Consider the following 22157-nt stretch of genomic DNA (forward strand, 5'->3'; position numbering starts at 1 on the left):
TCGAAACCCAGACCAACTCGACTGAATTTAGAGGTAGCAACATTTCCAAGTAACTTTCTCAACAATTCCGATTGAATCGTCCGACTAAATTCTTTCTAGCCCGTTCCATTTTTTTACAGAATCACGAAGTTGCCAGCTTCAAACGTTCCCCTAAATTTTTCAACCCTTACGGCGCGGAACTGAATGCAGAAGCGTGGTCGCAGGGAAAATAAAAGTATCGCGGCACCGTTTCTGGTCGTAGTGCACTCTTTCGCATTTAGTGGTCATTTATTTGCGTTCGCTTGTTTATTTACACGCAACACCTTCCGCAAACTTTATTCTGCAAGCCCGCCGGCCGCAGAATTGTAAATTGCAACGGCGCTGACACTCAGAACTTTGTTAAACATTTTTTTATTCTTAGCGCGTTCGGGGCGGCTGGTGATTTCAGACCGGCTCCTAAATTCAACCGGAATGTGTCTCTAAAAAAGTACTTAGCGCATTAATTAACTGTAAATTACCGGGGCGGTTCTACGCGAAACTGGAGACCCAATTATCTTCTTTAACTGCGCTGCCGCCGTGAGAAACGTTCCTTGTGTAATCTACATTGTTTTAAACCCCGAATCAAGCTGGAAAAAAATATTTTCGTGAATGTTTCAGTATGTTAATTTCTTCTGATAAACATTAAAATTGATAAAATCCACGAGTACGTCAATGGTACTTCGAAAAGCGAGTTCCAGGACATAGAATCGAGGTTGTAGATCATCAAAATGATTTCACCCAGCTCGTTACGTTCTGGTAGAAGGTACCCCATCGAATTTCCGTCGTTCGAACCAGCTCGCATCCCCTCGAACGAGAAAAATGTTCTCCGCATCGTCAGAAATAGGTAAAAGGCTGCGATGTTTGCGCATCGCTGGGGGTGGCAATCGAGTCTGCCTAACGCGGCAGGCAGAATCGATTCCGGTTGACGATGGTTGCCGAGAATTTGCATTTGCGCGACGTTACGTGTCAGCTTAGTAATTGTATTTATTGCAGTTTGTTCTCCGTTCCACGTTTGACGTCCGACTGAAAACGGGACGACCGAACTGGGACAGCGATCTCCTTAACCGGGAACATCCCCTCCAAAATTCAACGCTGGATATCTTCTATTCAAACAATATCGTGAATAATGGTACAGCAATTTTTAATGGTGGCTACAGAATTTTTTAGTCGGACTATTTTTATGTTTTTTAGCCCGTTTTTTCTGCATCTAACAAAAATGAGTTCTTAACCGGGAACATCCCCTCTAAAATTCAACACTGGATATCTTAGAAGACAGATTGAATAGATTCAAACAATATTGTGAATAATGGTACCGCAATTTTTCGTGGTGACTACAGAATTTTTTAGTCAGACTATTTTTATGTTTTATAACTCGACTGTTTCTGTATCCTTATAATAAAAATGCCAAAATTCAACACTGCATATCTTCTATTCAAACAATATCGTGAATAATGATATAGTAATTTTTAGTTGTGGCTACGTAATTTTGTAGACAGACCTTTTTCAAGTTTTTTAGCCCAACTGTTTCTGCATCTGATAAAAATGCATTCTTCTTAACCGGGAACGTCCCCTCCAAAATTCAACACTGGATATCTTCTACTCAAACAATGTTGCGAATAATGATGCAGCAATTTTTCGTGGTGACTACATAATTTTCTAGACAGACTATTTTCATATTTTCTAGCCCGACTGTTTCTGCACCTAATAAAAATGCGTTCTCCTTAACGGGGAACATCGCCTCCAAATTTCAACCGTGGATATCTTCTATAAAAACAATGTTGCGAATAATGGTACAGCAATTTTTCTTGGTGGCTACATAATTTTCTAAACAGTCTTTTTCATGTTTTTATCCCGACTGTTTTTGCAGCAAATGAAAATACATTCTCCTTAACCGGGAATATCCCCTCCAAAATTTAACACCGGATATCTTCTATTCAAACAATATTGTGAATAATGGTACAGTACTTTTTCGTGGTGGCTACATAATTTTGTATTCATACTATGTATTTTCATGTTTCCCAGGCCGACTATTTCTTCATCTAATAAAAATGCGACTATGATATCCGTGTACGGACGATGGGCGTCGCGTGCATTTGTTCCGACAGAACAGTGAGAAGTATATTGCGCCGGTTGGAACAAAGGTGAGCAAAACGTGTAAATCCGATGAGCCGATCTGACGGTTCTATGAAACAAGAGAAACAGTCGTATCCGCGCCATAAACAGGATACTCGCGTGTTCCCCGAACGAAACGCGATAACTGAATTGTTCCTGCAGGCTGTAGGCAGCACGTGAATCAGCCAATCAGAAGGCATATATGCTATCCGTGTACTATGTACAGCTTGCGAATTGCCGATGCATTGTATGAGCAACGCAAACTGTGTACCATTGCCTTAAGTTCGACCGGCGTCCCCGTTTGATTCGATGGGACCGAACGGTGCGCGCAAGTGCATTCGGCTAACACAAACGCACAACGTCCTGCGTGTACGTGCAATGTGTTCACACACAAACGCCCACGAAGCCGGTCGTTGCTGCTGCATCATCTGCCCAACCAGGGAACGCGTGTGCCTCGAGCAAACGTCAACACGCATATACCAGGCGCGTTAAATGCGTCAAAGTATTCGGTTAGACGTTTGCCTGTGGAATCCGAAGCACGATAAGCAGTCCTCGATAAGATTAATAGATACTATGGCCGCGATATACCCCGCACGATTAGGCCACGGCGCAACCGCGAGGCGTTCCATTAATCATTCATTCGCGAATACTCCGGTGGTGAGCAACGTCTTGCTGGGAACAGTGCTAGGTGGGTAGAATAGAAAATATTTTCATATTGACGAGAATATTATGGGGAACAAATGTGTGATGATATTGGCGCACAGGTTCGATCCTGATGTGGATCATTCTAAAGAGTAAATTTTGCGTCTGAAAAATAATGTGAATAAATAAACCATTCTGATATAGCAAGTATGTAAAAATGGTTTATTTGGTATCTTCATATTATTTTTACTATTAACATATATTAAATTCACATTATTTTTCAGACGCAAAATTTACTCTTGAGAATGATCCATATCAGCATTTTAATTTGTTTTAATTAAAATTGCTTGTGTTTTATCACTGACCGAACCTGTGCGCCAATATCATCACACATTTATTACCAAAATTACGATCGAAAAACATATTCAATTTATATTATGGGGAACATTTGTTACATTTTTTAAATGAATTTATTTGAAGCCTAATTCGTCCCCATTTTGCCAATTAATAGATTCTTCAGAGAATTGAGACTCTAAATGTATGTTGTTAAAAAATCGTGTAAACTTGAACAAACAACTCCTTATTTTTCGAGAATATAAAACAGTCGCTTTCGGTGATCCACAATTTTAATACGAATGTTGGGTGTGTCGAGAAATAATGTGGCTGCTCTGCGGAAGATCGGGGCGTATTTTCCGAGCCACCCAGTACATGGAAAGAGTCATTGGGCGCACGTAAGAGTGACGAGTTCAACGGTCCATTCTATTAGCGGGTTCGCAGAGGAAAGTTCAGCAGCTTCGGCGCGGCCAATTTATTCCATTGTCTGGAATAAGCCATTAAACGCATTCATGGGGCGAAACAATGGTCATTGCCACTGGTAAAAACGAGGGGGAGTGAAAACCGTATCGAAAAGCCGGCGGATTTACAGAACGGTACGGCAACGTTGCCAGTCGAGGGCTAAAATGCGCGACAAAACGAAATCGGCGGGAACAACGAGCGTAATTCTACGGAATTCACCGAGCGTAATTCTTGGCCGTCCGACGAAGGGGTGTGGGGTGGGAACAATAGGCAGCGAAGAAAATGGATTAACGATCGATCGATTTAGTCCCGCGGCAAACACCGGTGAATTATGTATTTTCAAGTAGGAAAGGCGAGACGTGCCTTCTTCCAAACGAACGAATTTCGTTCGTTCCGCCTTCTTGTTTGCTCGGCATTCTACCCCGCTTCCTTTTCCCCTATCTTCACCTGCTCTTCTCGATGCATACTGTTTTGTAACCGAAACTGACACGGAAAACACCACCGAGGACGCCATTGTTTAATTTAGATGATATTGCAGTTTACTTAGAGATAGTCCAATTAATTTTATGTACCTGGGAGACTCAATGACTATTTTTCTGTAAAATTGTTTCGCTGATCCACAAAGGAAGTGCATCGACTTAAATAAAACTAACCTAGACCTAACCCAGACCGCCGAGAACACCACTGTTTAATTTAGATGATCTTGCAGTTTAGTTAGAGATAGTCAAATTAACTTTATGTACCTCGGAAACTCAATGACTATTCCTCTGTTAAATTGTTTCGCAAAGGAGGTGCATCGAGTTAAATAAAACTAACCCAGACCACCGAGAACACACACCACTGTTTAATTTAGATGATCTTGCAGTTTACTTAGAGATAGTCCAATTAATTTTATGTACCTCGGAGACTCGATGACTATTCCTCTGTTAAATTGTTTCGCAAAGGAGGTGCATCGAGTTAAATAAAACTAACCCAGACCACCGAAAACACCATTGTTTAATTTAGATGATCTTGCAGTTTACTTAGAGGTAGTCCAATTAATTTTATGTACCTCAGAGACTCAATGACTATTCTTCTTTTAAATTGTTTTGCTGTTCCACAAAGGAGGTGCATCGAATTAAATAAAACTACCCAGACCTAACCCAGACCACCGAGAACACCACTGTTTAATTTAGATGATCTTGCAGTTTACTTAGAGATTGTCAAATTAATTTTATGTACCTCGGAGACTCAATGACTATTCTTCTGTTAAATTGTTTCGCAAAGGAGGTGCACTGAATTAAATAAAACATTTAAACAGCGCAGGTGGGCAGCGAAGGAAGCAATGTTAGCGAACGCGTTAATGATGTACAATTTAATATACCAAGGATACGAGTTGACGTTATAAAAATTGCGAGAAGAATTTATTACGTAATTCATGGTACTGGACTGTTTCATGTTCCGTCTTGCATGCGCACAATAATTATCCTGCATATATATATATATATATATATATATATATATATATATATATATGGTACAGGGTGTTAACACATAATTTATCATTGTGTGTTCGGCGAATGCATTCAAAATGACGCATATCTTGCACGTAGTAATTTGTCTCGGAAGATTGTCACGCTAGTAGAAAGGACAGGTAATGGTCAGACGCAGCAGTGACACTCTTAATCTTCGTTTAAAATAGATGAATTATTTGAAAATGATTATCCTGCAAGTAGAAACGGGGAGTATTGATCAGACACAGAACACGAATCATTGATCTACGTTTTAATGTAGACTTCGTGCGACTCCTATTGTAATACGTGCACTACTAAAAATATCTATACAATCATTTCTTATTAAATAAAAAACCTGGAACGGGTCAATTTGACCGGTGTTGGTAGATTTAGTGTTAAAAATGGTGCTTTCACTTCATTGGGGTTCGTACGCAAGTGTTTAGAAGTGTAATCGACTGTCTGTCGAGCATGATATCGCCGAGAAGCAATCATCGATTCGCAAATGCGCTGGAGGGGAATTCCATCGCCGGTTCCCGATAAAGTCTCTTATGAAGCTGGATCGAAGACGGCCGATAAAAATGCACCAGCGTCGACGAAACCGATCCGGTTACACGGGATTTTATGCGGGTGCCGTTCCTCTTCCGTCGGGTCCATGTGAAACGATGCATCCACTCGGGGACGCTGATTAACGTGTAACCGGAGGCAGCTCTGCCATCGTCGACGAAGTAAACGGGTCGAAAAGTGTCGTGTCGAACTTCCGGAACGTTAAACGTCCCTCGAAACGATCAAGGAATTGTCCATCTCCGCGGAATTTTCATTATCTCCCCGTCAAAACCAATCTCGATACTCGGAATTGCGCAACTTCATTCTTTGAAAATTTTACAAGCTTTTGTAAATTTTCTCTCTCTCTCTCTCTCTCTCTCTCTCTATCTATCTAGTTTAGTTTTAGAAATAAGAATAAGTAGAGGAGGAGAAGCGGAGGAAGGAGAAGATGTAAGAAAATTGTAACCCTCAGAGTAGCGAATAAAGTTATATATACTTTAAAAATTTTCGGAACGAAGATCAAGTTTCAAATGTTATCTTAACTGACAAGAATGTGACAGGAACGAATAACGACACTTGTAGCAACTTCCGGGAAAAATTGAACACAACAAAACGGGATTAACCAGCTCGCCCAGTTTCGTTTGGACTGTTTCATATTTCAGTTTCATCTAAATCCGTGTCATCGCGTTGAAAACGTGATCCATTTACCGTGGAATGACCTACATGCTTGACTCGCCTCGGTTGTCTGACTATTACCGGCGGTTTCTACTTGTAACGTTTGAAGCATTACTTTCCCCGGATTCCGTAATAGTATTTAGCGTCCGTGCCGCACGAAAATAGAGTCCGTTAACGAAGTTAGTCGTGTGCGGCTTCGTTTCAGTTTACGCGAGCTGGTATACCGAGATTGAGGGTTTATTGGCGCCTAGACTATAACTCCCCGATTATTCCAAATCCGACGAAATAAAGGATGGCGCGCATCAACTTGCGACAGGGGCAACTTCCAAACTGCTGTTGACATGGCTCGACACTTGAAGGTGCAAGAACCTTTTTCAAAACCATTTTAAAAACAATTCTTTCTTTACAAAATAATATTCATGTACATCTTTCTTGTAATTAATATGTATGTGCATGTATGTGCAATTAATGTGTATGTAGGTGCTAAATGACCAAGGACCAAAGTATGATGCTTCTTTTTTCTTCGTTCAGGATTTTGTGCAATTCCGGAAAAAATTTTCATATATATCGTTCTTGTAATTAATGCAGGCAATTTTTATTTTGCACAAGGATCCGCAATCTGATTATCACTGGTGTTTGTTCTAAATGACCGAGGGCCAGAGTATAATGTTTCTTTTCTCTTCGTTCAGGATTTTGTGCATTTACGGCAAAAATTTTCACGTACATGTTTCTTGTAATTAGTGCAGGCGATTTCATTTTTCTTCGTTCGGGATTTTATGCATTTACAACAAAAATGTTCATGTACATCTTGTAATTAATACAGACGATTTCTTTTTTCTTCGTTCAGGATTTATGCATTTACGGCAAAAATTTTCATGTATGTATATCTTTCTTGCAATTAGTGTAGACAAATTGTATTTTTCACGAGGATCTGCAATCTGATTATCACTGGTGTGTGTTCTAAATGACCGAGGGCCAAAGTATGATGTTTCTTTTCTCTTCGTTCAGGATTTTGTGCATTTACGGCAAAAATTTTCACGTACATGTTTCTTGTAATTAATGCAGACGATTCCTTTTTTATTCGTTCAGGATTTATGCATTGTCGGCAAAAATTTTAATATATATCTTTCTTGTAATTAGTGCAGACAATTTTTATTTTGCACGAGGATCCGCAATCTGGTTATTACTTGTGTACTAAATGACCGAGGGCCAAGGTATGATGTTTTTTTTCTCTTCGTTCAGGATTTTGTGCATTTACGGCAAAAATTTTCATGTACATCGTTCTTGTAATTAATGCAGGCAATTTTTATTTTGCACGGAGATCAACAATCTGATTATTACTTGTGTTCTAAATGACCGAGGGGGCCCAAAGCTCGATGTTAGCCTAAAACGGGACAGTTCTAACATTGTTTCTCGTTGCTAAATAACGTCAGAGTAGAAAGTGGGCAACAGTGTATGTAGCAGCATAGTCGGATGGCAACGTTTCTAGGCCGTAAGGCAGCGTCCCCTAATCAGCTCACCACGCATCCGTGGCGAGTAAAGGGCAGCAACTGACCGTGATATTAATTGCTTTCTGGCTATTAGCAAATGGTACCTCGGAGACCGTCGCAAGGGGAGTGGCAAAGAGAGAGAGAGAGGGATGGAGAGGACACCCGTGTGCAGGTAGTACGCCATTAACATTAACGCGACGCAATACGCTGTTTACCCGTTCCCAGACACACCGGAGTTGCGTTTAAATCACGCGCAGCAGAAAGCGAAACTGCTTAGCCATTGTTTATTCCGTCGACAATGCGCGTGGCTCGCAACGCAGGCAAGTTAAACGGAACCCGGAGCAACTAATCCCACCACCCTCTATCCACCTTCCCCCTCTAACGAAGCCCCCTGCACCCGGTAATTGCCAAACCCTATTTTCCTTCGACCCTGATGCGAAACTTTGTCCCTGAAAGCCGGCTCCGAAACTCCTTTTATTTAGCTTTACTTTCTCGCGATTGCTAACACGTTGATTGGCAACTCAAAGCAATTTTGTTTACACGCTCTAACCCGTTTATCGCGTCATACGCGGTGCAGTTCGTTTAAACTATTTTTATTGACATGGTCGCTCGAGTTCCACATCATTGATTTTCGATCGAATAAAGTAGAACGTGTAGACGATATGGCAGACATTTTACGAATTTGTTATTGTTCGTTTTTTATACGGGAATATTGTACCTGTCTTTTCGTGTCTGTCACGTCAGAGTGCAAACGTTCAGAAAAATACCTGGCTCCGCGAAAAATTTCAATAAAGCAGCGATTTAATTGGTGGAAATCGATGGCGGCCATCGATAAACACCGACAAACGAGCGTTTCGTGTCGGGAGCGTGTCGCCGGGCGATGAATCAGGCGAAAATACGAAACAGCTCGCGATTCCGGGTACGTGCGAGCACTTTTCGCAAGCCCGGAGAGAGGGAGAAGCGGTCCCGTATTCAAAATAGTTTGGAAAATTTAGTAATGCGTCCGAACGACTCTGTCAATACGGATTCATTTGCCCCACCGTCGATAAAACGGTCCGCAAATATGCGATCGTTAATTAAGTTTCGACTCGGGCGGCGGATACGCGTTGCCCGCGCGCGTGTTTCGTTATAAAAATGTTACCGGATGTCGTACGCTGTTGCCGGATGACAAATGGCTCGGTAATGGCGGGACACGGGGAAAATAAATCCGAAAAGGCGGCATTAAAATTTCCATTGCGGTCGACGAGGACCATCGCGCGAAATCGAAATAAACGCCGACCTGTAAATATACTTGTTACGCGTGAATAATAATGCTATCGCGGCGTCACCGTGTTGCCGATCGCGTTATTGACGGACGCGTTACGCATTCGTGATAATCGTCGCGATTGCATGATGTTCAGCTTTGTAGCATTCGTCGCGATTTCATATTTCACCCACTTCGTTCTGTAATGGCTGTTTTTGTCGGTTATGAGCAGTTTCATTTGATTTATGAGAATTCTCTCGATTTCTACATCGAGGTCTTCTTATTTTACTGACGGATAACACGGAAATAACTTGGGCGAGAATTGAGAAAGTGTTTGCACAATATTTCAAGGGATGTTTCATCCCCTCCGCTTTCTGAATAAATTACTGTACAGTCTTTCATTGTATGGTTCCGTACGAGAATTTTGCACATTAATTTCATCTTTTATTGTTTACAGGGAAGAATCGCTACCCTCGGTTCCCCAGCAATCGCTTCCACAAGTAGAATCATTTGTCAAACAAACTGCCTTCAGAAGTCGTAAAATGTTAAGTAAAAAATATCGTAACATTAAACTTTGTATCTCCGGGTTCGCAGATGAAACTTTGCGGTCGGGGCTAATTAAGAGTTACTTTCAATGAAGGTTTCAAAAGTGAAACCCGTCTGGCAGAAGTAAGAATAATTGTTCGGGGAAACCGAGGAAAAGGGTATTTTGTTTTTCATAAAACACAGTGTACATTCTTTAGTTGCATTATATTTTAGGTGGAACCTGACGTCAAAGATTTTCCAACAGAATCGACAAGAAAGCACGAAATTCAAAGGACAATTTTAGTAACTGTGTAAGTAGAATAGGACAACCTGTGGTCAGACAAGTATAATAAATCAATTTATAGAGTCATACCTCACGGCGGATTAAAGAGAGCAACAAAATATTCGTTAAATAATGTCCATAAGTAATTTATGCTTGATGAAAATGTTCTTTGAGATTCTTTTGGCTACAGGAAACAGTATGATAATTTTCCTTGCAGGAGTTTCACTGATAATCTAATCAGAAATTATGCGATATATTCGAATTTAACCTCCTGTGGGACGCAGCATGCAGTTTTTGAAACTGGGTAAGTAGAATAGGACAATCTGTGGTCAGACAAGTATAATAAATCAATTTACAGAGACGCACCTGACGGGAGATTAAAGGGAGCAACAAAATATTGTAGGGGCGAGATTTTGAAGATTTTCTGTATGCGTATAATTATATTTGTAAGAGTGTATTATGTGTGTGTGCGCGCGTGAGTCAATCGATGCGATACATCGATTGACTACGTAACCAGCGGTGTAAATAAAGAGACAAACGAAACGCTTGAACAAAACATCACGGCGAGAAACATATTTAAAAAAAACGCGTCCACGCAGTTACGGAGATTCTCGAAAAACACGAATAGATATTGACGTAAAAGTTTATACGATACGATTACGATAACGGAACACGACGAATTACGGCTACGCGATTTACTACTAAAGAGTTTACGTTTATACAGTTATTGTATGCTACTTTTCGTTCAATAAATATTTAGAGTTTAACATCCTTTACTCTTACACTATTAATTCAACAATGTCCATAAGTAATTAATCCTTGATGAAAACGTCCTTTGAGATTCTTTTGACTACAGGAAACAGTATGATAATTTTCTTAGCAGGAGTTTCACTGATTACCTAATCAGAAATTATGCGATTCATTCGAAGTTAACCTTCTGGTAGGGGCGCAGCACAATTTTAGTAACTGGGTAAGTGGAATAGGACAACCTGTGGTCAGACAAGTATAATAAATCAATTTACAGAGACGCACCTGACAGGGGATTAAAGAGAGCAACAAAATTTTAATTCAAGAATGTCCATAAATAATTAATCCTTGATGAAAACGTCCTTTGAGATTCTTTTGACTACAGGAAACAGTATGATAATTTCCTTATCAGGAGTTTCACTGATTACCTAATCAGAAATTATGCGATTCATTCGAAGTTAACCTTCTGGTAGGGGCGCAGCACAATTTTAGTAACTGGGTAAGTGGAATAGGACAATCTGTGGTCAGACAAGTATAATAAATCAATTTACAGAGACGCACCTGACAGGGGATTAAAGAGAGCAACAAAATTTTAATTCAAGAATGTCCATAAATAATTAATCCTTGATGAAAATATTCTTTGAGATTCTTTTGACTACAGGAAACAGTATGATAATTTTCTTTGCAGGTGTTTCACTGTGACTTAATTAGAAATTATGCGATTCATTCGAATTTAACCTTCTGGTAGGTGCAGCACAATTTTAGCAACTGGGTAAGTGGAATAGGACAACCTGTGGTCAGAGAAGTATAATAAATCAATTTACAGAGTTGCACCTGACTGGAGATTAAAGAGAGCAACAAAATTTTAATTCAAGAATGTCCATAAATAATTAATCCTTGATGAAAACGTTCTTTGAGATTCTTTTGACTACAGGAAACAGTATGATAATTTCCTTATCAGGAGTTTCACTGATTACCTAATCAGAAATTATGCGATTCATTCGAAGTTAACCTTCTGGTAGGGGTGCAGCACAATTTTAGTAACTGGGTAAGTGGAATAGGACAACCTGTGGTCAGACAAGTATAATAGATCAATTTACAGAGACGCACCTGACGGGGGATTAGAAAGAGCAACAAAATATTCATTGGAAATGTCCTTGAGATTGTTTTTTGGCAATTTTGGTGTTGCGAGGACGTGATTGTGGGCTCCAGGTCAGGTCTTACCTTGGAAAGCAGCCTCGAAGGTGGTCTTCTCCTCGACGGGGTTCTGCCCGAGCACCAGAACAACCATAAGCAGCGCGAGGACCACGAGGAACCGGCAAACACGAACTTCCGCCATCGTCCCGCGATGTACGTGCACGCGCCCGCCCCGAGACAGTGTTCACTTTCGCATTTCGAAACCAACGAACTTCTCGATCGATTACTCGCTAATCGAGTGCTCACCGTCGAACGCGCACTGAAACTCTAGAGAGAGATCCGGGAGACACTCGTCTTCTCGCGTCGTTCTTATGGAAATGACGAAAATTATTGGACGCGGCTGTATTTGTAATTATTGCACCTCCGAGAAACACTGGCGTACCACTTTCTTCTTCTTCTACCCTTCCTCTATCTATCTCCTGTGGGCAACGCGGAAACACTCGATCAAGAACCATTGACCAGTGCTGGGCAAATCTCTTCCCTGAACGGTCCCAATACTATTCGAGTCACCAAACACAATCAACAATATGCTTAATCTAGTGTTTACCAAGCGATGATTTCAATGAAATGTTTCGATTTTCCACACCAACGAAAGTAAATAAAATGAACGTAGTGTAAGTGCATTTATCTGGCAACAATTTCCTCGATCAAATAAATAAATGTACATTTACCGGAATTTTCAACAAATATTTATCTTGGCGAGTCATTTGAACAAATACATTTGCAGCGTTTACTAAATGTACTAACTAACTTCACTGGCAATATTTGTTTCCTTCGCCTGTTAAAAATACATTTTCATACATGGCTAAACACTTTTTAATGGAACCTTCAATAGCAACAGCAATTTTCATTGTGAACTACCAAATCACCCTCAATAACGTCATCTAATAGTTTCATTTAAGATTGCAATGTAAAACAAAATTCTATCCTTTCTTTTGGTATAGCACAATTATTGAAAACTCTATTAATAGGCTTCCGGTAGGTAAAGTGTTAACATCTGTGTGTTTTCAACAAGCAAATGCTAGTGCGTGTACCGAGCGAGAAGAATTACATTTTTCGAATCGAAAACAGCGAGTCGTGTTCAGTCGAAAATAAATGGAGAACCAAGAAATGTCGTATAGAAATATTTGAACGCAATTCGAGTACCACGAAGGGGACACATGCATCGTCCAGCCATAAACAGACAAATAAAAACCCGTTCGTGAGCAACCAAACGAATGCATCGATGAGGAAGCAACGAAACACGGTCGGTGAAAGATCAAAGGGGATCGTTTGAAAAAATGTATCGACATCAGGTGAAATGGACTATTAGCCACGTTTTACCCAGCACCGGTGTGGCCTCGGACAAGGATCGGGTCGCGGGTACGCGTGTCAAGGTGAGTGGGGGGGAAGGCGGGTATCGGGTATCGAATAACAACAGGGCAAAAAGTGGACAATTGCCTTCCGGTTTTCGGTGTGTACGTGTGCATCGAAATGACCGAGGGAGAAAGTGAGAGAGAGAGAGAGAAAGAGAACGTATAACCAATGGATCGTTGCATCCAGGTGCACGTAGGTACACGAGCCTTGGTCTCTTGCGCTTTTGCACAATTTTGCACACACTTGCACGCGTACACACAGACACCCACACACACACACACACACACACACACGGATGCAAAAAAAATACGACACGCGCAAAGAGAGACCGCGACGCGGCGTTTCTTTCAACCGGTCCCTTGGTCCGTTCCCCAGAAAGGAGAGCCTTTTTGACATTCGCCGCGGTTTAACGTTCGGTCGGCCGTGTAATGAGACCCCGCGATATTTACGGTTCTTGTTACCCGTCGGCCAACGGCAGATCTCTCTCCCTTTCTCGCTCTTTTCCTCGTTCTCTCTATTTTCCCCGGCGATATCCGATGCAAATTCACTCGACACCGTATGCATATCAATATCGGTACGCATATTTCACTGGCCGGCTCAAAGGCAGACACACTTTTCGCTGCGGGAGAGACAGAGAGGGCAGATACAACGCCGGAAAGCGATACGCGCGAGTCCCGACTCGAGCGAGACGAGCGGGTCGCTGGACCCGCTTCGAGTGACTGCTCGAGAGAACTCGAAGAATTTTTATTTTTTTGTCGAAAAAGAGAAAAATGTATTTTTCGGCGAACGATAGAATCGGATCAACGGTCGAGTTGGGTTCGCTGGGAATTTCTGTGGAGCACGGGAATTCGGGGATGTTCGCGATACAGTGTGTCAGTTATTCGATACCCTAGGTGATTGTCTGACGGGTAAATAATGAAACGAAATTAATTGTACACGGAGGACAACAGAATTTGCGATTACTGACGCTGTGACGACTGATTGAGCGACTGTGTGCTTTATAGCGAATCAGTAGCCATTCTGGCGATAATCGTCGTCGTTTGTTTGGATTTGTCTTCTTTTTATGTCCTCCAATGTTTTTTTATATGTCTTTGTAGGTCCTTCTATCTTTCTTGCATGTATCAGCTCTGTTTTCCACGGATTTGTTCAATTTCTGCGAAGATTGTACAGATTTTTTCCAGGGACTGCCGTGTGAATTTCAACAGTTAGTTGCCGTTAACGCCACGCTGGAGTCGGTCCTCTCGCGTCGCCACAATTATTTATACATTCCCATTTATTTATCAACGTGGTGCGTTTTATTCGAACATTCCTAGGCATCCACAGCTGCGAAATTTTTCCGAAAGCAAGCTTCGAAACTAGCCGGTCGTCACAGGGTCAGCTTCACTCGATCTCAACGCACGACAATTAAAACGAAATAACCGGTATATGCACCGGTACCACAAAACACCCCCGCGTCACTGAGAAATCTCGGAAAACCAGAAACAAACGGGAAGAGAAATGTTTAAGCTCGCGAAATGAAAATCCGATTTGAAATTAACGAAGGAAACGTTCTCGAGGGGGTTGGCTGAGGTGGTCCATGAAAAAGGAAAGGTATCGAGTGGGTAGGAGGGTAGCACCTGGGGCTCGAGGAGTGAAAATCGGGTGATTTCGACGTCGCTGGCGAGCAGGATCACCCCGGGTCTTTGTACCTGTCCGGGCCGAGTCGGACTCGTTCCACGGCGGAAACGTGGCCGAGAGAGAACGGTGTCCAGAACGGGTTAAATCACACACGCGAACTCGTTGGAAGAGGGAGCTCCGTGACAGCCGTCGATGCCGGCCGGTGTCTCCAATCGAACTGCGGGGGTTGGTCGACGGTGGCGCCGCCGAGGGACGCCGAGGGACGCCGTGCGGCATGCGTCATAACGCCACCGCCTTCGATCGGCCGCCATTTTTTTTTTGAAGCGCGTTACTAACCCCCTGAAAACATTCCACCCCGAACGCTGCCTCCCGATCGGGGGTTGCCCAGGGCCGTGCTCCGCTGGCGTTCAAAAATCGGTTTCGAGCCTTCCACTGGCCATTTTATTTTGGTTTTGGTCCATTTTGGTCCAACTGGTTTTCGCCCATCTTGGACGTTCGACTCTCTTTTGGTCATTTTCTACTTTACCATTCTCTTCTTCTGATTATTCCCTACTTTACCGGTTTCTTAATAAGTCTTCTGGATCATTCTATTATCTCGTTTTATCTACCACCGCCGGTCAAAATGACCGGTTCCAGATTTGTTATTTTACAATTATTGAATTAATAAAAATAGACACCTTCAGTAGAGCTCGTATTATTATTATTAGAAAATAATCCCGATTATCGATCGTAAATGTTAAATATTTAATTTAATGATGCTTTCGGCGCTACCGTTTCGATCATTTAGTAAATCTAGCAATTTTGCAATAAACTTTTCTTCTTTCCTAACGTTTCGGTTCAGTTTTGAACCTTTTTTAAAGGAAAAATTTGCGTTTGCTATAATAACTTTAGTTATGTAAATTGAGCATTGAAAAACTGATTTGTACATGCTGCTGGTTCAGGACGTGATTATTATTATAGGTTGTCCCAAAAGTTTCTTTCGGAATGTGTTTCTTTAACATTGCTAAATAAATATTAGATTGTCCCACAAGTTGGTTTTCGATTCATACTAAAACATTAACATAAAGATGATCGCATTGATTATATTTATGTAGTAACATTAAAGGCGCACATTCCGATAGAAACCTCTGGGCAACCTAATACAGTAGGATCCGCAAAAAAGCTAAATAAAATCCTGTCATTTTTATAAGGGAAAATTTACTTTTAAGGCTCGCTAGGTGCAGTGTTGAACAAGCCTCAAGATCGTATAAAACAATTTAGAAACTATAATTATTTTGTTGGCAAATAAGTTCGTTCGGTTTTTGTGATTTATTCCAATATAAAAAACCGAACGAACTGATTTGCCAACCCAATATATAACAGTGGAGGTTAAATTCGTCTAATGGTTTTGCTGTTTTAGATTACACCTAGTCAATTTTTGTCATAAATGCACAAAATCTGGTTCCAATGAGCCGTAAGCATCGCTCCGAGAACAACGAATAAAACCGAAATCTACTAAGCTTTGTATTCCACGCAATCCAACCGGCGATAAACAAAAAACGATTTTCTTTTTCATTATTCGTAAATCGGCCAATAAACCATATGCGTATACACTGAAACGCCCGGAGGTACTACGTTACGAATGATCAGAGAGTCGAATCGAACTCGAACATATGAAAAAAATTCAATTACCAAGAAAACATTGATTTCCATGAAACTGACGTATACCCGGGGTTTAGTTTATTTATCTATTGTCGCAGGTGAAACGATGCCGCGTATAGCAGAACGCACAGAGGAGGTTCGTTTTGTGTACTAAATTATAGAGACCCCCTATTCACGTGTCCGACAGTATGCATAACAATAAAGTGTATCAGCGAGCAAATTGAAATTCGTAATTAACAATCAAGCCGGACAATGGCCGACATACAAAAGCTATAAAATCGGCGATGCCACGCGTCCATAGAAATTTTCAATATGAAAACCGAATCAGGAACGAATACACTACTGCGACTCCCGATAACATTCGGACACTTGTAAATTGTAGACGTTCACTTTTTCGAGATTGGACCAAACTACTTTGAAATAATTAGCAATTCAGTGCTGAGAAAATGTCTTCCCTGAATGACTATTCGAGTCATCAGACACAATAAATAATATGCTTAACACATTACCAACCGGTGATTATTGCTTAATCTTGAAAAATCTAAAAATCTAAACACTTTTTAATGGAACCATCAATAGTAACAGCAATTTTCATTATGAACTAACAAGACTTCCTCAATAACGTCATCTAATAGTTTCATTTAAGATTGCAATGTAAAAGAAAATTTCTATGCTTTCTTTTGGTACAGCACAATTATGTAAAATCCTATTAATAGGCTTCCGGTAGGTAGTGTTTACCATGTGACGATTTCAATGAAATGTTTCGATTTTCCACACCAACAAAAGTAAACAAATGAACGTAGTGTAAGTGCATTTATCTGGCAACAATTTACTAAACAGATTTACTCGATCAAATAAATAAATGTACATTTACCGGAACTTTTAACAAATATTTATCTTGGCGAGTCATTTGAACAAATACATTTGCAGCGTTTACTAAATGTACTAACTAACTTCACTGGGAATATTTGTTTCCTTCGCCTGTTAGAAATACATTTTAACACCTGTGTGTTTTCAGCAAGCCAATGCTAGTCCGTGTACCGAGCGAGAAAAATTACATTTTTGTTCGAATCGAAAACAGCCAGTCGTATTCAGCCGAAAATAAATGGAGAACCAAGAAATGTATAAAAATATTTTGACGCAATTCGTAATTAACAATCAAGCCGGACAATGGCCGACATACAAAAGCTATAAAATCGGCGATGCCACGCGTCCATAGAAATTTTCAATATGAAAACCGAACCGCGCGGGAACGAATACACTACATTCGGACACTTCTAAATTGTAGACGTTCACTTTTTCAACATTGAACCAAACTACTTTGAAATAATTAGCAATTCAACAACATTAAGACTGAACCTACCACTGCCAGTCAAATGAACAGTTTTATATTTATAATAGAATTATTGACATTATGAAATTGCTTACATGGAAATTGATTCGATAAATTTCTTTATCCAAGCACACATTGTAATCAAAATTGCACAAACTCTAAATAGATAGAGCCTTCCCATTTTACTACGTTTTTATTAGTTCGCTTTCTTGTCTGTCTGTTTGTCTGTCTGTTTGTCTGTCTGTTTGTCTATCTGTTTGCCTGTCTGTTTGTCCGTCTGTTTGTTCGGTACAAATTCTGCAATTGATTTTATTTACAAGTAAGCTTAGTGTTACCAATATTTTGGACGAGTGCCGTTTATTTATCTTACCATCTGTTTATTGTCTGTTCACACTTTCAATTCTCTTCGATCAATACGCGACATTAATGGAGACAGGTGCCTCGCAATAAAATAAACATGCGCATGCAAATCGATCTGACTTCGCGTCGATCGGATACAGTCGGTTTGTTAAGGGTTACATAAATTCAGATTCCGCTCTAAACCGATTAACAACGGCCCCTTGCAGTTAATCGAGTTCCACCGGGGCGCCCCGAACGATAAACGGATAATCTTCTCCCGGGGAAGGACTCTCAAAGCGACGAAAATCTTGAGTAGAGGGTCGCGTCGGAATGAAATTGTCTTAACGACGAGCCGGTGACCTCTGGGAAAAATCGCGAAAATCCACCGGAGTGGGGAACAGGGAGGTGGAGGGGTGAATTTGCGAACACGTTCCGGCACTGGGCGACGCGCAACAGAGTGAACAGAGTGTCCCGAGGACGAATCGTCCCGGGAATCACGTTACGTGCGACGAATTACCAATATATTTATTTTATTAACAATATCAATAACATACACAAACAACGCTATTATGTCGGTTAATGTAACGCGATCCTGTGCTGGTTCGTCCCGTCGATCGCACAGGACACGCCGATCGCTGTAGAAAATAAATCTAGGCAGTTGTAAAAATCAAAAAATACGTTAAAAAATCTAATACTGTTACCATAAATATGTATCGTGTGTTCTGGACTCGTACGCTGTTGCTCGTAGGCGAATATTCATCGAGAACGTTTCAAGATCATTACTGTAACGAAACAGTGTGTATAATAATTAGACAGCGGATTTTATGCATTTATGACAAAATGAGTAGGTGTAATTTAGAATAGAAAAAACATCACAAGAATTTTAAAATACTATTGGGTTGGCAACTAAGTTCGTTCGGTTTTTGTGATTTATCCCAATGTAAAAAACCGAACGAACTTATTTGCCAACCCAATATTATATTCTTCTCAACCTATTAAACGTATTAAGTAAGAAAATAAACTCCTCTTTCGCTCCAGTTTGTTGCAAATCAGATACAACATTTTTATTTTGCATAAAGATCCGCTGTCGTGGTTTTCTCGATAACAAATGCTTACGAACAATAGCGCACGTCAAACCGGAGAAACTTAAACATTAAAGCACCTTTCGCGAATAACTAATGCCTTTCCCGTGCGTCCTTGAACAACCGAAGTAATCGAAACACCGTTTAGCACGTGTACGTCGTATATCGATATTTATGAGCTGCAATGTCAGAAGATTTTCGAATCAGTCTGAGAGTGAGAGAAGGCACGATAAGGTGTACGGTTAGGTACTCGATTGTTATAAACGAACGGACGGACCGGGATTTTTTCTTGTTGCGTCATTTCTCGCGTTCCTATTAGATACGTACAGTTAGGAGCATAACTAATCACTAGACTGCGGATTTTTACGCATTTATGAAGAAATTGGCTAGGAAAAGTATAAAAATAGCTTGTTTTCAAGTGTAAAAAGCTATTAGGGGATGAAATTAATTTTTATTTATCTCCTACTGCCCACAATTGCTGCTGAACACTTTTATTTTGCATTAAGATCCGCAGTCTACTGATCTCACACACTTTTTAAATCAGAATAACTTTATTATGAATGGACCAAACGACTTCAATTAGTAAATGGCGTCTAATAAATATGGTGGAAAAATGCATTTGGTCGGAATTGTGAAAAACAATAGCAAAAATTGATTTTTACAACTTTTTTAGCTGGGGCAATAACGAAAATGTCAAAAATGTGTTTTGTAAACTCGTATGAATTATATACGGTCTGAAAATTCCATTGAAATTGGTTTACGAATTATGAACGACCAAAAGCCCAAACATTATGGAAAATACTTTTTGAAATTATCTTATTAAGCTGAATCTTGTTAGTTTCGAAACGCTGATGTCCTTAAATCTTTTTAATATGTCCACTGCTTTATATTGCACGTAGCCATTTTTCTCATAAATGCATAAAGATCCGCAGTCGTCTAGTGATCAGTTATGCTCCTAACTGTAACTATTACATACATACATATATTTATATACCTACATACACGCGGTACCTATATAATGTTCGCTAATCGCTACTTGTACAGTAATACGTCCTGGTCCCTACTTCAGCTGACCCCGAGTATGCTGTTCCAGCATTCGGCGTAGTCGAACAATATTGTCATACAAATCACACTCCCGATATAGTCCAATAAACGGCGATTTACGTCGCTACCGAAACGGATTTACATGTAGACAGTCACTCGAGGATGCGATGCACGGAACAGTTCGAAACTTGACGTCTCGGAACGTCCACTTTTGCCCAACCTCGAACACGATACCCTGCGGTTTCCACATAGCGCGTTTATAGTCCGCCAGCGGTGGTTTAGTCATTTTTAACGGGGGTCGCGGAACGTGTCCCGGGAGTCCTCTATGGGAGCGATGTCGATTCCGCGAAATTGTTTACGGTTCAAGAGAACAGTTCGTATAGGAGCCTGTCCTCTTGGAATATCAATTTTCGAATTGTACCCTATCGTTTACACATAGTATTGGGTTGGCAAATAAGTTCGTTCGGTTTTTATGATTTATTCCACTCTAAAGAACCGAACGAACTTATTTGCCAATCCAATATATCGTCGATAGTCCTCTAGAGGAAGATCCACAATATATTAGGTGTACAAATTAAGTTCAGTGCCTTTACATATATTCAATTGCGATTGCATTTCAAATGAAAATTTACTCCCGCTGCTTTGGTGTTTTAAAGCATCCACCTTACATAACTTCAAAAAACAATACTTTGCACCATGGCGTTTAAAAGCAGCACATTCGACACTGTTCTTTTTGCATTTCAGTCAAAGAAAAATGCTGCTGAGGCTGCAAAAATGATGTGGTCTGCGTTTCGTAGTGGAAATTTTGATCTCGATGATGGAGAACGCAGTGGAACGCCGAAAAAAGTGCAGGACGAAGAATTAGAGGAATTATTGAATGGAAATCCTTGTCAAACACAACAGAAACTTGCTGAGGAACTTGGTGTAACTCAACAAGCCATTACCGTTCGTGTATTCCTATTTTTTATAAATAAACATCAAAAGTATACTCAAAAGGCACCGAACTTATTTGTGCACCTAATATAAGATCCGGTTCTATCGAAATTATTCATGGATCAACCTGATCATGCAATATAGTTGCTGTACTCCTCTGGAGATATCAATAATTTTTAATGGTGTTCGCGAAGCTGACCCATGGCTCTGTGATTATGAATTATTATTATTAGACTGCGCATCTTTATGCATTTATGAAAAAATTGGCTGGGTGAAATATAAAACAGTAGAGGATTCGAAAAATTTCAAAATATCGTAATATTGTTTTTAATGTAACAAAGTCATTATAAGGGATGAAATCAATATTTTTTATTTTATTCCTTCTTCCCACGATCAATGCAGAACATTTTTATTTTGCATAAAAATCCGCAGTCTAATTATTATGAATGAGCCTAATAATTCGAATGAAACAACAGAGTCTTCACAGAGTGTATCGTTTCGAGTCCAGCAGATTTATTGTTTTTATGGTGTTCGTGAAGGTGATCCATGCATCTTCTATGGTTACCAATACTGTGACGATGTTTCCATTGAAATTCCTCGTGAATGAGCCTAGTAATTCGAATAAAACAATGGAGTCCCCGCAGAGTGTATCGTTTCGAGTCCGGGCTTAATAGTTTTTGATGGTGTTCGTAAAGGTGTCCCAGGTGTCTTCTATGGGAGCGAGTACGGTGATGACGATGAGCGCCGCGGCGAAGAGGACGATCACCACGAAGTAGACGCCGAAGATGAATTTCCTGATCCCCGAGTGCTGTCGGACAGAATGCGAAATGAGAGAAAACAGGCCGGGTAAAAATTTGGTCGAGGATCCTTCTTGGTAGGAAGAGAGATCCTCGATCGGAAAACTTACGGGAGCATCCTGTCTGGCATCCGGATGGACCATAGAGCCGCGGGAGTGCATGTCTTTCATCGGGAACGAATTCACCCTCTGACTGGCTTGCCTGTCAGACGCGCAGCCGACGAACTATAACACATATATCGATTCCCTTCGT

General features: G+C 40.6%; 2 protein-coding genes across 6 annotated transcripts in view; both read right to left on the minus strand.

Annotated features, from left to right (window-relative positions):
• Positions 1 to 14967, minus strand: part of LOC143213306 (pikachurin) — a 311458-nt gene extending 296491 nt beyond the window's left edge. For 2 of the 5 annotated variants that reach the window (XM_076433021.1, XM_076433026.1), the window contains exon 1: positions 11791 to 14966. In XM_076433021.1, coding sequence (XP_076289136.1) covers positions 11791 to 11905 — 115 coding nt within the window. In that variant the 5' untranslated portion in view covers positions 11906 to 14966. Of the gene's footprint in view, positions 1 to 11790 lie in introns of all 5 variants that reach the window. The other 3 variants (XM_076433022.1, XM_076433023.1, XM_076433024.1) reach the window with 3 other exon arrangements.
• A 3595-nt stretch (positions 14968 to 18562) lies between these two features.
• The window catches only part of LOC143213723 (putative ferric-chelate reductase 1 homolog), a 42872-nt gene continuing 39277 nt past the window's right edge, over positions 18563 to 22157 (minus strand). The window contains exons 11-12 of the mRNA XM_076433838.1: positions 22016 to 22129; positions 18563 to 21916 (exon numbers count right to left, since the gene is read on the minus strand). Coding sequence (XP_076289953.1) covers positions 21776 to 21916; positions 22016 to 22129 — 255 coding nt within the window. The 3' untranslated portion in view covers positions 18563 to 21775. The remainder of the gene's footprint in view (positions 21917 to 22015; positions 22130 to 22157) is intronic.

This window comes from Lasioglossum baleicum, chromosome 11 (genome assembly GCF_051020765.1).
Source record: "Lasioglossum baleicum chromosome 11, iyLasBale1, whole genome shotgun sequence".
NCBI lineage: Eukaryota > Metazoa > Arthropoda > Insecta > Hymenoptera > Halictidae > Lasioglossum > Lasioglossum baleicum.